The following is a 15,773-nucleotide window of genomic DNA, read 5'->3' as shown; positions in this document are numbered from 1 at the left end:
TTTGTGAAACTCTATTTGGTAAGCTTAATACTTAGTAGTTTCTTAAATAAATTTTATAGCCTGGTAGTGGTAGCTAAGTAAGTGGCCTTTATAGCAACTCGTCAGCTAGCAGCACATACATGTTCCCTGGACTAATTCTTGTGAACATGGACAAGAATATGCCACTGCGTCACGTAATCAGCATGTTCTATTTTATTTTTTCCCCATTTCTCTTTTTCCAATAATGCCACAAAATCAAGTAATAAAAGCAAAATACTAATTAATAGCAAAGAATAACCATTAACATGTTTAAACTTTTATTCTTATTTTTGAAATGAGAAAAATTTAAGTCGTCTGAAAGAGCTTTTTAAACTCGGTAGCTTTCGTATTTGAAAAAAATTAATAAAAAAAACTACTTTTTGAGCCCTTAACAAAATTTAAAAAAAAAAAAAAAAGAGAAGAGAATTTATGACTCCAATAGTTTTGACAAAGTTGAAAAGATAAATTATGATTGAAATTCTTAAGTTTCGTTAGACGCTACAAGGGTTTGTCATGATGAGCCCTACTTTAAATTTATGTCGTTAAATGGTTGCCAAGCCAATGGGGGCTCCTGAAGAAAAAAAGATTTGGTGTATGGTCTAGAATTGCAACTTTAAATTTGTGATTCGCCTATGGCCATTTGTTTCGTTTTATATGACCACGTGAAATTGAAAGCAGATTTTAAGATTTGTGTCGTGTTGTTTGGGTAGTTTTATGCCGTTCTTGTGTTGCACAGTTGGAACCAAAAACATATAAAGCGTGCTTTTGCAAGCCAGAAGAGCGAAAGATGTCCTTGTCCACAAATTTTTGGTACGATGCCATCATATTAATCCACATGTATGGTCGAAAGCTGAGGGGCTTTCAACCAATTAATTGCCAAGAATATGAACCGATGAATAGTGACTCCAAAGAAACAGAATGTTGATGGACAAAGACGAGTGGTGTGCTTTGATGATTTTGTTGACTCTGCGTTGGAATAATATTGCATCTAACTCTTACCGTTTAACATATATATGACACATGACACCTCAAACAACCGCTAAATTTCTAATCAGATTTGATATTTAATAATCAGACTGAATATACAATTTTAACCTTTAAAGTTGTAATTTGGGTTGATTTGGTCTTTAAATTTTATGTGCATATAAGTTTGTTCCTGAATCTATAGTGTCAAATTTGAAATTGATCAAATTTTTATTAAACTAAATTTACCATGAACTTGATTGATTAATGACTAATTTGTCATAAAGTTGACAAATTTGAAGACCAAGACTAGGTTTTTCGATTGACAAACGTTATAAAGCTTTCAATTTGATAAACGACAGTTTATTATTTCTTCAAGGTCCGTCTAAGTTAGCATGAACTTGAAAATAAATATACAATAGAATATATATATATATATATATATATATATATATATATTGTTAAGGTATCAATGCAATGCGGAAGACTGAATCAAATTTAATTGAAAATAAAGAGAAGAAAGAGAATAATGGAGACAAGATTTTAACGTGGAAAAAACTCCAAATCGGAGAAAAAATCCACGGACAACGACGAGTAAAATAATTCCACTATGTAAAAGAAAGAGTACAAGAAGTCCTCTAAAATTATGAGGACAAAGAGTAATAAATCATTCTATTTTTCTCTCAATAAATACTCTCTCAAAATGGAATAAGAGTTACAAAATAACACTCTCAATTTTCTCTCAGTATTTTTTTCTCACGGATCTGTGAATGATGTGCATCGCTCCCTTCGTTAATTCGTTGCCTTTTATAGGCAAAAAACTGCTACATTAATTTTTCAAAATTTCAACATTGCTATAGTAATTTACTGTAGCAAATTTTGACAATTCGATGCATTTTCAGACGATGCCTACATAAATTAAATGTCTGTCAGTGCTAATTGAAAAACTGAGCCACAAATTAGCGGTGCTTACAAATTTTGACTAACAATCTCCACCTTGGATCAGTTTTGATAAATTGCTCGACGCCGTTTAAACCCCCGAAGGGCGTTCAAGTGTTGTAGAGATCAACCAAGTCCAAGCAATGCTGGAACTTGGCCTTTGGAAAAGGCTTAGTAAGCATATCAGCTGGATTCTCAGATGTATGAATCTTCTGAACCACGACTTCACCCTTAGTAACAATTTCTCGGATAAAATGATGTCTCACATCAATATATTTTGTCCTATCATGGTAGCGGTTATTCTTGGTCAAGTAAATAGCACTCTGACTATCACAAAACATAGTAAGAACATCCTGTGTAAGACCAAGTTCATTAATCAGACCTTTAAGCCAAAGAGTCTCTTTCACACCTTCTGTTGCTGCAACATATTCAGCTTCAGTCATAGATAATGATGGAAGTAACTGAAGCTGAGCTTTCCAACTAATAGCACAATTACAGAGAGTAAATATATAACTAGAAAGAGATCTTCTTTTGTCAAGATCGTCACCATTATCTGAATTAACAAAACCTGTAACTTCAGTTGTTGCATGATTTCTATAAAATATCAAGCTAATATTAGAACTGCCTTTTAGATACCAAAAAATTCATTTTATAGCACTCCAACGATCCTTTCCAGGATTATGCATATACCGACTCACCATGCTAACGGCATATGCTAAATCAGGTCTAGTGCATACCATAGCATATATAAGACTGCCAACAGCACTAGCATAAGAAACGCGTGACATACGCTCCATGTCTTCCTCTATCTCAGGACAAATGTCAGATGATAACTTGAAATGTGCAGCAAGTGGAGTAGAAACAGATTTGCAATTAGACATATTAAACTTGTCAAGCACTTTCTCAACATATTTTTGTTGAGATAGGAACAATTTACTAGCTTGACGATCCCTGCAAATCTCCATACCAAGAATCTTCTTAGCTGCACCCAATTCTTTCATCTCAAACTCATTATTGAGTTGAGTTTTCAATTTCCCGATTAGAGACTTGTCACGTGATGCAATCAACATATCATCAACATATAGTAACAAGTATATGTAAGATCCATCAGGAAGTATTTGAAAATAAATAAAGTCATCATATTGACTTCTGCAATAACCTTGCCCAATCATAAAGGAATCAAACCTTTTATACCATTGTCTTGGAGCTTATTTGAGTCCATATAAAGATTTCTTCAATCGGCAGACAAGATGCTCCTCACCAAAAACAATAAATCCCTTAGGTTGCTCCATATAAATTTCCTCTTCCAGCTCTCCATGCAGAAAAGCTATCTTAACATCAAGTTGCTCCAATTCCAAGTCAAATAAAACAATAAAAGCAAGCAAAACACGTATAGAGGTATGACGAACAACAGGTGAGAAAATTTTACTAAAGTCAACACCTTCCTTTTGGCTGAAGCCTTTAACAACCAATTGTGCCTTGCATCTAGGATCTTCAATCCCAGGAATGTTGTCTTTCTTCTTATAGACCCATTTGTATTTCAAAGGTTGTTTGCCTTTGGAAAGCTCTGTTAAACTCCATGTACCATTCTTATGAAGACTTTCAATTTCTTCATTCATAGCCATTAGCCATTTTGAAGAATCAGCACAAGAAACAGTCTTAGTATAGCTGGTTGGTTCAATGTCATTATTTATTTCTTATGCAACAGATAATGCATATGCAATTAAATTATCATCATAAGCATAATTTGCATATCTAGCTAGCTTAGTAATCGTCCTTCTTGGTCTGTTTTGGGGAATGGAATACTCCTCTTCCTAAGGCTGAATTGGAGAAGTGGTAATCTCATCAACATCATTATCACCACAAATATCAGTACTAGACTCATTGATAGAAGAAGATGGAACATCAACATTAGGAGTTGCAGATTTCAACTCCAACTCCACCTTCTCGCTAGTATCCTGCAGATTATTAGTACTAGTAGAAGAAATTACAGAAGATTATTTTTCAGAAGATAATAAAGCATCCTCATTAAAAGTCACATCTCTACTGAGAATTAATTTTTGTGACTTAGGATTCCGTAAACGATATCCTTTAGATTCAGATGCATAACCAAGAAATATGCACTTACAGCTCTTGGAGCTAATTTGCCATCATTGACATACGCATAAGCAGGACATCCAAAGATTCTTAAATTGGAATAATCAACAGGATTACCTGACCAAATTTCTTCTGAAATTTTGAAATTAAGTGATGAGAGTGAAGAACGATTAACTAAGTAACAAGCAGTTGATACTGCTTTAGCCCAAAATTCACGTCGATGTCATAACCCAGAATTTGAGAGCATACAACGAGCTCTCTCAAGTAGAGTCCTGTTCATTCGTTCTGCAACACCATTTTGCTGGGGTATTCTTGGAATGATTTTATGTCTAGCAATTCCATGATTTGCACAGAACTCGATAAATTCACCGTCATAGAACTCCAATCCATTATCCGTTCTGAGCTTCTTGACTTTTCTCCCTATCTGGGTTTCAACAAGAGTTTACCACTTCTTAAAAGTGAGGAAAGTCTCATTTTTATACCTGAGAAAATAAACCCAAATTTTGCGAGAAAAATAATCAATAATAGTTATCATATAACGGCGTCCTCCATAAGAGAGAACTTTAGAAGGCCCCCCAGAGGTCAAAATGAATATAATCAAGAATACCCTTTGTACGGTAAATTGCAGTAGAGAAACTTACTTTTTTCTATTTTCCAAAGACACAATGTTCACAAAACTCCAACTTACTGATACCTTGATTACCAAGAAAACCTTGCTTGCTCAAAAGATGCATGCCTTTTTCACTCATATGGCCCAGGCGCATGTGCCATAATTTGGTGACATCATTATCAAGCATAGAAGAAGATACAGCTGCTGAACCTGTCACAATAGAACCTTGCAAAAAATATAAAGTACCCACTCAGTTACCTTTCAACAAAACAAGGACACCTTTTGATACCTTTAGGACTCTACCTTCAGATGAATACTTGCACCCAAGAGATTCAATGGTGCCAAGAGAGATGAGATTCCGCTTTAATTCAAGAATAAAGCAAACATTAGTCAGAGTCCTGACAACACCATCATGAGCCTTGATTTGAATAGTACATATTCCTTCAACTTTGCATTGGGTATCATTATCCATCAAGACAGTACAATTATTAACTGGTTCAAAACTGATAAATAAATCTCTATAAGCACACATGTGGTATGTGTATGCAGAGTCAAGAAACCACTTATTTTTGCTTCTCTTGTCAGAAGAGACAACAGATGCCATAACATCTTCATCAGAATCAGTCTCAATATTAGCAGTTTCAACAGGTTGTTTACCTTTTTCTTTCTTTTGTTTATTTTCTTCTTTTTTCTTTAAGATAAAACAATCAGAAATGTCATGCTCATATTTTTTGCAATAACGACAGGTAGTGTTGGATTTTCGTCCCCTAGATTTGGATCTACTCTTTTTGTAACTAGTACTCCCTTTTACTTGAGTTCTACCTCTAACACTTAGACCCTCACCCTTGTCTTCAGAATGGATTTCAAGATCAAATTTTTCATTGGACAATAAATTAGATTTAACATCTTCAAAGGATAAGGTGTCATTGTTACCGTACAACATAATTTCTTTGAAGTGTTTGTAGGTAGAAGGTAAAGAGACAACCAACAAAATAACTTTATCTTCATCATCGATTTTAATATCGATATTTTGCAGATCCATAATAATAGAATTAAACTCATCAAGATGAGATTGAATGAGAGTACCTTCTATCATATGGAACGTATATAATTGCTCCTTGAGACGAAGCTTGTTGGCGAGGCTTTTAGTCATACACAAAGTTTTCAACTTTAACCACAATTTTGCAGCGGTGGTTACGTCAGTCACTTCACGTAAAACCTCATTGGACAAGCAAAGTTGAATTGTTGAAAGCGCCTTTACATCCAACTTGTCCCATTGCTCATCGGTCATGGAAGCCGATTTTTTTAACTTTTCATCTAAAGCTTTCTTTAATCCGTTCTGAGTGAGAACGGCTCTCATTTGGACTTTTCAAATAGAAAAGCTAATCTTATCATCAAACTTCTCAATGTCAAATTTTGTAACGGTAGACATTTTTAATATTTCCAATTAAATAACTGCTCTAATACCACTTGTTGAGGTATCAATGCAATGCGGAAGACTGGATCAAATTTAATTAAAAATAAAGAGAAGAAAGAGAATAATAGAGACAAGATTTTAACGTGGAAAAAACTTCAAATCGGAGAAAAAATCGACGGACGACGACGAGTAAAATAATTTCACTATGTAAAAGGAAGAGTACAAGAAGTCCTCTAAAATTATGAGGACAAAGTAATAAATCACTCTATTTTTCTCTCAATAAATACTCTCTCAAAATGGAATAAGAATTACAAAATAACACTCTCAATTTTCTTTCAGTATTTTTTTTCTCACGGATCCGTGAATGATGTACATCGCTCCCTTCGTTAATTTGTTTCCTTTTATAAGCAAAAAAACTGCTACAATAATTTTTCAAAATTTCAACATTGCTATAGTAATTTACTGTAGTGAATTTTGACAATTCGATGTATTTTCGGACGGTGCTTACATAAATTAAATGCATGCTAGTGCCAATTGAAAAACTGAACCACAAATTAGCGGTGCCTACAAATTTTGACTAACATATATATATAAATGAAAATTATCTTTTTTCAAGAGTAATTTTTATAAAATTATTTTATTTGATAATCCGTGCCAAAATTTAAATAAATTTTATATTTATAGATTGGAAGTCAAAGGTTGCTTGTATTTTAAAAAATGAACTTTTAATTTAGTAATGAATTAATATAAATTAATATTTATAAAAATTATTAAATAAAATTATTTAAAAAGTTACTTTTAATGTTAATTAAACTGCGCCTAAATATATATAAATTTTTAGAGATAAAATCAACACGTACAGATTACAAATTTCATAAATAAAATTATATATTTATTCTAAGTAATTGAACAGGTAGAGGAAAACTTATTTGTTATTTAGCAAATTTGGGGTAGAAAATAATTCCGTTTAGGGGAGCAGAGACTTGTGATTTATATACAATGATTAAAATTTGAAAAGTCTTAGCTGAAAAAGTTAAATAGAAAAAACATTAAAGAAAAATGGAACCCACTAACGTGACTATCCAAAAATGAAAGGGAGAATTTTCCATATTAATTAAACTTCATCGATAGCATTAGCATAAAGGAATTTTATGATTTATTATTATTTTTAATTGTATAAATTATGTTTTATACGCAATAGAATGAATGTCTTTTATGTATTGGACACTATATTAGTGTATGGGAATATTTTAAGCTTATAAGATTGAAGATTGTTACAGGAATACAGCTATCAAACTACCACCAAGTATGCATATCCTTCGCAGAAAACATAATCCGTTTAGTTTTAAAAAAATATTTTTATTTTTATAATATTTTAATTATAGTTTTTTATTTTATTTTTCAATTTTAAACATTTATACAATAAATAGTGAAAATATTTATGTATTATTTTTATATGAATATTTGAAAATAAAAAAGTATTTTTTATAATTTAATATGAAAATAAAAATAAAAAAATATTTTTCAAACCGAATAACTCCTAATTTTTTTTCAATTTTTAAATGAATAAATAAACAAGTGAATTATTTTTTCCTCCTTATATGCTTTAATTATACTCTCTGATCTCTTCTTATTTTTTTGCTAATAGATCTCTTCTTAATTTAAAGTATAATTTTCTGGATTCTGACATAATCATGAATTACACTTTAGCTTTTTTTAATATAAATAAACCTATTAATAATGAATAATTATAAACGTGTTTTTCAATTATATTTTATCTTTTTATACCTATCATTGTCAATAGTAACTAAATTTGATCCCTCTGTTATTAATTTTAGCATTTCAAAAGGTAAAATGAAAATTTAAATGTATTTATTAATTGTTGGCTTATTTTTACTCTTGCTTTTTAAATAAATTATACATAGAAACAAATTTTAAAATCTCTCTCCTCACTTAATTCCAATATTATACTAACATAAAGTTGCATATCTTTTTTAGTCATTTAATATGTTTTAATTATTTTTATTAAATAAATCTAATTCAATTAATCATTTGTAATTAACTTATCAACTACAAATTCAGTTTGTTTTATCGATCAGAAGAGCGATGTGGCTTTAACTGTGTACTATAAATGACATATGGGCTTGTTGTTCCCTTCTTAGATGGACTATGGAAAAACTGAGGAGTTAGGTCCGAAAGGTCAGTTACATGAAAAAGGGATGAGGGATAGAAGGGTTAGAAAATTAATTTTATTATTTGAACAATTTTAAATTAATATTGTATACAATTATTTTTTATTTTTCATTTTTCATATACACGTAACTAAAAAATATACTAAAAGATGAAGTGAACAACTAAAAATTATCCTCCAAAATTGTAAAAAAAATAAATAAAGGATTAAGATACATACATAAGGAGCTATTTCACATTTTTTTTGTTGGATTGATATTTTGATCATTATACCGAGTCAATATATTTTTTTTGAAAATCATAAGATATATATTTATTGATTTGATTGTTTATGACAAATATATAGCATTGGAAGCTATGGGTTTAGTGTAGCCCAACAAATCGCTGGCCCAAAAGGCCCATTAAAAAGAAAGAGTCTACATTCAAACAAGCCTTGAATGTCTAACACTCGAACAAGGACCCTTAAAAGTACTTTTAGAAAGCACTTCTGAGTGTGTAACAGGAACAGTAAGGACCACCAGCACCTGCTTCCGTCCCAAGTTTAAAGTAACCGTCACTTGGCGGTTGTCACTGTCCCTCTTCCTCTTCCACACTCACTCCCTCTCTAACTTTAATTAAAATCGAAGTTAGTAAAATTATAGTAACAAAAATATAAGTAACCAACGACGATGTTCCACCGAAGAAAAAAGGAGCATAGTACCTTGCCACTCTCCAACAACACAGAAACACCAACAACAATGCCTCCTACGAATTACACTTCAACTTTCCTCAGAAACCGAACACCACCCTTCAAATCCTTCCTCTTCGTTCTATCTCTTCTCCTTAATATTTACCTCCTCCTCGTCCTGTGGGCCCCATCCTCTTCCACGTTACCCCCAACCACTCTCATCTCACGCCTCTCCCCAACCACGCGCCGCCACGTCATCTTCGCCATCGCGTCCTCCTCACTCTCCTGGCCGCGTCGCTTACCCTACTTACGCCTCTGGTACTCCCCCAACACCACGCGCGCCTTCGCGTTTCTCGACGCGCTGCCTTTGAATTCCTCCTCCGGTTCTTCTTCGCCGCCGGTGGTGATCTCCGGCGATACCGCCGGGTTTCCGTACACGTTCCGGGGAGGGCTCCGGTCGGCGATACGCGTGGCGCGCGTGGTGAAGGAGGTGGTGGATCGGAATGAGTCGCACGTGCGGTGGTTTGTGTTCGGAGATGATGACACCGTGTTCTTCGTGGATAACGTGGTGAGGATGCTGGCGAAGTACGACCACGAACGGTGGTTCTACGTTGGGAGCAATTCGGAGAGCTACGATCAGAACGTGAAGTACTCGTTTGAGATGGCGTTTGGAGGTGGGGGTTTCGCGATCAGTTACTCGCTCGCGAGGGTTTTAGCTAGGGTTTTGGATTCGTGTTTGAGGAGGTATGGGCATTTGTATGGTAGCGATTCAAGGATTTATTCTTGCCTCGCTGAGCTTGGTGTTGGATTAACCCATGAGCCTGGTTTTCATCAGGTATAAATTTGGATTTTATTTTTGTCTTAGTATATGTTGCTGTTCGTTTTGGTTATGTTTTGTGCGTTAACGGTGCTTTTGATCCACGTGCATGGTTGGATACGCTGTTGGTTGTGTTCGTTAGTTAGTTATTTGCATGTTTGTAATGGGAAACAATAAAATCAATGTTTATGCACTGTTGCTTATAGATTGATTAGATATCTGACTAGTTGTACTCTCCCTAATGGAGTAGGTGGAAAAGGGGGAAATGATGAGGGAAGTGAAAATAGGGTGTAATTTTTGGTTAGTGTTATGTTGGTCTTTGGTTAGCTATGGGATGTGATTTTTCTTTCAGCTGCAGTGTTAAAATGTGCTGCAAGGCTCAGCCGTTGTGATGGTCATTCCTTTTTCGATGTTGGAGATTTATGAAAATGATCATGCTAATGTACATTGTGTTCAACTTTGCTGGATGCATTCAGTGTTTGTCTGCTTAATATTCACTTTTTACTTTTGTCTCTCGTGCACATTGGAGGTGCATTCAGTGTTTGTCTGCTTAATATCATGATGAATTCGTCAGTGTTTTTAATAAATATCATAGACAGTGCTTGAGTGTGTTTTCTTGGTTTTGAGTTTGGTTACTTTAACTGGATCTCCTTCAGGCTGTTTGATTGCTATAGTTAAGGAGCATAGTTTTGTCTTTCAGTTCGAGCCTTTGACTTATCCAGTTAAAATGGTACACTCCATGGAAATAATTTAGTCATTTTTTAATGCCAGTTAGATATGCGAGGGAATTTGTTTGGGATGCTGGCTGCACATCCTTTATCTCCTTTGCTGTCCCTTCATCACTTGGATGCGGTGGAGCCCCTCTTTCCGAACATGGACAGAGTACAAGCTTTGGAACATCTTATTGCAGCTGCAAATATAGATCCTGCCAGGATCCTGCAGCAAACTGTCTGCTATGATCGATCCAATTCTTTGACTTTCTCGGTTTCTTGGGGTTTTGCTATCCAGGTTTATCAAGGAAATGAACTTTTACCTGACCTCCTTTCACTGCAGAGAACTTTTGTGCCATGGAGGAGGGGTAGTAAAGTTGATCCGAATTTTATGTTTAACACAAGAGACTATCCTAGAGATCCTTGCAAAAGGCCTTCTGTATTTTTTCTGAAAAGTGTTACATCTGATAAAGGGGGCATTTGGAGCAATTACAGCAGGCATGTTGGAAACTGCTTTGAATCAAATGCTACGCAGATCAAGCTGATCATAGTATTTTCAAGGAAGCTGGAGGTTGATGTTGAACATGTTTTGTTAATTAATCTTAGAAATGTGTATTTGAAATTTGTTGTTTCTCTGGTCTATCTGCATTCTAATTTTAGTTATCTAACTTTATGTTGCCTTATCACAGATGAAAGCCCTACGTCGTCAGTGCTGCGATGTTTTGCCATCTTCTAATGATACAATCAGTCTTCATATTAGACAGTGTGAAATCGACGAACTGATCTCCATGCAATCGTAGCATTCTTTAGGGAGTGGCCTTCCTTCAAAGCACTGAAATTTTCATGAGCTGTGAATGTCCAAGCTAAAGCTGATATGAGGCAGATACTTCTTCTTTTAGGTTGATCTTATTCATTGTTTTGATAGGATAATTTTGTTCGGAATTTGAATTATTTTCTTTCTTTGAAAGTTGAATAGAAAGTAAATAATTTCCTTGCAAAATTCAATTCTTATATAGTTTAATTGTATCATTGAACAAGGAATGCCTCCACAGGACATCTAGCTAGAGTATGTCACTAAGTGTACCTTAAAATATTTATGTTTAAATGTGACTTTGGTTCTTATATTTTTTTCAGAATTTTGATTGTAGTCCTTTTTTTTATGTTTTAGTTCTTGATTTTTTAAAATTTAACTTTTGGTCACTTTTGATAACATGGTTAACTAAGTTGCCACGTCAATTTTTTGTGTCATGTGTTTGTCTTTTGTTAGGCCATGTTATCACTAGTGATTAAAAGTGTTGAATTTTGAAAATCAAGAACTAAAACCTTTTTTGTTTTTTTGTTGAGGGCTAAAATCAAAACTATAAAAATGTAGAGTTGAAAAAATATATTTAAGCAAAGTGTTTATTTTAGGCCCTGCCTTTCCTAATTTGTATTTCTCCGTCCTCTTTGCAGTAGAGAAAAATCCTTCTCCATTTTTCTAGAAGAAGAATGATCAGAAGATAGCGACAAGATATTACTGGTGATCAACCTCTCACAGACGGATTTTTCGTTGGAAAAGTGATCAATCTGTCACAATTTGCCTCAATTGCCAGGCTTGTTTTATTTGCTTTTTCAAACGGTTTATTGCTCAGCAATTGTACATAATATTACACGTTTTCTCCAATATTTTTATGGAATGAAGTATGAAAGCGATTTACTTTGGAGCGAGAAACTGGACGTCTCCTATTATAAAGTTAAATTTTTTTCCCAGTTATGTGGCGAAAAGTCATTTTTTTTCGCAGAATGTGGTTCTCAGGGGCTTCCAAAGTTCCAAGCCGTTGCATCAGTACCTTGCAAATTACATGCCCACTCGAGCAATTTCATGTGTCCTTTTCTCCCTTTTAAATAATTAGAAACTAGAAATTCCAGCTTCATTCCGTGATTTTTTAGAAAAATGACAGAATATACACAATCATCTATTGCTAATATTAATATTTCTCTATGCATGGTCTTTCTATAATGGTAAAAAATAAGAGCAAATGCATAGTCCGGACAATTTTGAACTGGTCAATCTTGGCATGACTGCGGAGTTGGAGATATAAAAAGGTTCTTTTTCTGAAGTATATACCCATCATTTTCAAGAAGCAAAAAGGAAAACAAAAACTGATGAACGTACAATTCGGAAATTTTCCGAAACATACGCGTAAAAGCATAAAACAATAAATAGTATTATTGTGGTTTGAGGCCTAAATTGTGAAACTAACGTTACACGCGAACCATAAGGTTGTTTCATGCCCACCTATTCATTTTGCTGTGACAGCTGAATGCGTTGGCCAAACCAAAGAACATAAAGTGGAACAATAGAACCTTCACACGACAGGTGGCCTACCTCACTCTCCTCGTCAATTTCTCTCTCCATTTTCTTGTCTATAGACCATATAGTCAATGCATATTAATTCAACTACTTGAATCCAATAACCATATTCACCCGCCAACCGTGCAAATCTAATTGGAAGGGACACTTGAGTTTCTTCTAACACACCTACCCATGTTACACATATGGAATATTAACTGAATTGAACCGTCAAAGTTCGCAGTTTTCTTTCGCCGTGGATCGCGGTTGCACTTTGCTTAATTGTATGCTTCAAACATGTCTACAACCTGTGTCACACAAAACACATGAACCCTGTTCAGGTATAAAACCGATAAAAATCATCTGGGTCTACAGGACTTGATCCATCTTTGTGAACATGTTGTTTTTCCACAAACCCACCAAAGCTAAGTCTTTGGTTAACTTCATTTTAGTCTCTTCTTCATTCTGTGCCCTTTATGTTGTTGTGTCTGTGCTACTATTGGGGCCAGCAAAGCTAGTTCATATGAATAAGGGATCACAAGATGTGTCTACAGCAACCACTCTTGATCATCTTGTGTTTGGGATTGCTTCAAGCAAAGGTTCATGGCCAAAGAGGAAGGAGTATGTGAAGTTGTGGTGGAACAACAACAAAACAATGAAGGGGTGTGTGTTTGTGGATAGCATCCCAGATGAAGATCATGGTGGGAATGAGAATGATACTTCTCTTCCTCCTCTTTGTGTCTCTGAAGACACGTCAAGGTTCCGCTACACTTGCAAGGGTGGACTGAGATCAGCAATACGCGTGGCACGTGTTGTTGTGGAGACCATAGCAATGAATAATCATTCAGATGTGAGGTGGTATGTGTTTGGAGATGATGACACGGTTTTCTTCCCAGAGAATGTGGTGAAGACTTTGTCCAAATATGATCATGAGCTTTGGTACTATGTTGGGTCCCACTCTGAGGTTTATGAGCAGAACCGGTTGTTTGGTTTTGGAATGGCTTTTGGTGGTGCAGGTTTTGCTATCAGCTCCTCTCTCGCTAAAGTGTTGGTCAAGGTTTTTGATTCTTGTATAGAAAGGTACCCTCATCTTTATGGAAGTGATGGCAGGGTGTACTCTTGCTTGGCAGAGCTTGGAGTCGGGTTAACACATGAACCGGGTTTTCACCAGGTAACAAATAGTTTGAACTATGCACGTTTTTGTAACGTATTTAAATTTTTTTTTGTTGGTATAACTTATCAGAATAAGTTTTTTAGTTAACCCAATAATTTTTGTGGTTAAATCTATAGTATAAGTCATCATTTAAAAATAACTTATTGAATAAGTGCTTAATTAAACTGGGTACCCAAAATCACTTCTCAGCCTTATTAGTGCATATTTGGTGAAGGATTGTTTCTTGGAAAGTAATTCTTGTTTTTTTTTTTTTTAAATAGTTCTCCTGCCAATTTAACAAAAAGAGTGATTGTTTTTTGAAAATAAGTTGAAGCAAATACACAATTGATCTTTTATGTTTGTGATTATAAAATATGATTAGGTTGATTTGCGAGGAAACACCTTTGGCCTATTGGCTGCACATCCAATGTCTCCCTTGTTGTCCCTGCATCACCCGGAATACACAGATCCAATCTTTCCAAACATGACAACTACACAAGCTTTGAATCATTTATTTGAAGCTGCAAATGTTGATTCTGAGAGGATGTTGCAACAAGCAATTTGCTATGATAAATGGTTTTCATGGACAATTTCAGTGTCATGGGGCTATGCTGTTCAAATATTTCCAAACCGTATGTTTGTGTCAGATGTCTTGAAAGTGCAAGAAACATTCAAGCAATGGAAGAAGGGAAACATGTTGGCAAAATCATATACTTTTAACACAAGAGAACTTCACCCTGACCCTTGTAAGAGATCTACTATTTTCTACCTAGACAATGTGTCTTCCAACAAGGATGACATCATAAGCAGTTACAAGAAATCTTTCCAAAATTGCTCAAACAATGCGATATCCCCAAATAAACTGGAAGTGATCAAAGTGATTACAAATAAGCTAGACCTGGACATCAAGCAGGTAATTATAGAAAATTCAAGTATTCCTTGAAAAGTATCAAGAAAACGACTTGACATTAGTGATAATACTCATATACTATCTTTTTGAATTTAGTTGCAGGCTCCAAGAAGGCATTGTTGTGATGTGTTGCCCTCTAGTGCCGATGACCAAATGGAAATTGCAGTCAGGGAATGCAAAGATGAAGAATTAGTTTTCATGCATTGACAGTAAGGTCATTTAGTTGATGAGAATGTAATTACAGTGATAATTAACTTGTAGCTTTTGGCCCTGAATTTTTGTATCTCAGATTGTAAAAATATTGCGAAAAGTAAACTACATAAAATTAGTCTATATATTGTTTTCTACATTACTCGCTAACAAGTAATTTGTTCATCTTAAAACCATCCTCTTCATCGAAAGGTAGGAAAAGTTAGGGAAATTAAGAACTTATAATTAACATTGTTAAACAAAACTCATACTCGGGAAAAAAGAGAAACTGTTCAAGAAATGTGCCTCTTACATCTTAAACAACCCAACTCACTATGACTATATAATAGCACCACTCTCTGCAATAGTCGCAACCTTCAATTGAAAACCATGACACCTGATGGATGGATTTCTTCTTCACTCCTTTTTTAAACTTCGCACTCTTTCACGGTATCATTTCAGGACAGGAGATTATGCATGTTTATTCAATGTATGAAAATTATCTCTGCAGTGACCCTTATGAAATAAAAGATGAAATGATCTTCTGACTTCTGAAGAATGAGAGCCCATCCACTGGCTTTGTTATGGATTCAAATGGATTGGGAATTTGTATAGTGGTGTAACATATTGACAATGCTTTTTACTACTACATTTAAAATAATGCTATTTAACTAGTGATGACCAACTCAACTAGTCCTTCAGGTATGCTTTTTTCTCTTTGCAATCTGGACCATAATTGTCAAATGGTGTCCATATATAGT

The 15,773-nt window shown here is 34.5% G+C and overlaps 2 protein-coding genes across 4 annotated transcripts; both read left to right on the top strand.

Moving 5' to 3' along the window:
* Window positions 1-8,806: 8,806 nt before the first annotated feature.
* On the top strand, window positions 8,807-12,174 carry LOC113858990. 3 transcript variants are annotated; one of them, XM_027491806.1, is made up of 4 exons: window positions 8,807-9,736; window positions 10,490-10,999; window positions 11,118-11,327; window positions 11,881-12,174. In XM_027491806.1, the coding sequence occupies exons 1-3, from the start codon at window positions 8,903-8,905 to the stop codon at window positions 11,226-11,228; spliced, it is 1,455 nt and encodes a 484-aa protein (XP_027347607.1). In that variant the 5' UTR covers window positions 8,807-8,902; the 3' UTR covers window positions 11,229-11,327; window positions 11,881-12,174. The 3 variants fall into 3 exon arrangements, with proteins under 3 accessions (XP_027347607.1, XP_027347609.1, XP_027347608.1); XM_027491808.1 differs by having other exon boundaries at window positions 8,917-9,736; window positions 10,490-11,014; window positions 11,884-12,009; XM_027491807.1 differs by having other exon boundaries at window positions 8,917-9,736; window positions 10,490-11,014; window positions 11,881-12,009.
* A 983-nt stretch (window positions 12,175-13,157) lies between these two features.
* LOC113859713 lies at window positions 13,158-15,030 on the top strand. The gene is made up of 3 exons (XM_027492419.1): window positions 13,158-13,931; window positions 14,296-14,826; window positions 14,926-15,030. The coding sequence occupies exons 1-3, from the start codon at window positions 13,158-13,160 to the stop codon at window positions 15,028-15,030; spliced, it is 1,410 nt and encodes a 469-aa protein (XP_027348220.1).
* The last annotated feature ends 743 nt before the right edge of the window (window positions 15,031-15,773 follow it).

This window comes from Abrus precatorius, unplaced genomic scaffold, assembly GCF_003935025.1.
Source record: "Abrus precatorius isolate BTA unplaced genomic scaffold, Abrus_2018 Scaffold2, whole genome shotgun sequence".
NCBI classification, from domain to species: domain Eukaryota; kingdom Viridiplantae; phylum Streptophyta; class Magnoliopsida; order Fabales; family Fabaceae; genus Abrus; species Abrus precatorius.
Note: the sequence above shows the minus strand (reverse complement) of the source record. Positions and strands in the feature narration are given on the sequence as shown.

Bases quoted from the DNA above. Each gene is read 5' to 3' on its own strand.
- LOC113858990 (XM_027491806.1), top strand. From the start codon at position 8,903: ATGTTCCACCGAAGAAAAAAGGAGCATAGTACCTTGCCACTCTCCAAC. The intron at 9,737-10,489 runs GTATAAATTTGG...TTTTAATGCCAG, and splicing joins ATGAGCCTGGTTTTCATCAG to TTAGATATGCGAGGGAATTT. The intron at 11,000-11,117 runs GTTGATGTTGAA...GCCTTATCACAG, and splicing joins TATTTTCAAGGAAGCTGGAG to ATGAAAGCCCTACGTCGTCA.
- LOC113859713 (XM_027492419.1), top strand. From the start codon at position 13,158: ATGTTGTTTTTCCACAAACCCACCAAAGCTAAGTCTTTGGTTAACTTC. The intron at 13,932-14,295 runs GTAACAAATAGT...AAATATGATTAG, and splicing joins ATGAACCGGGTTTTCACCAG to GTTGATTTGCGAGGAAACAC. The intron at 14,827-14,925 runs GTAATTATAGAA...ATTTAGTTGCAG, and splicing joins TAGACCTGGACATCAAGCAG to GCTCCAAGAAGGCATTGTTG.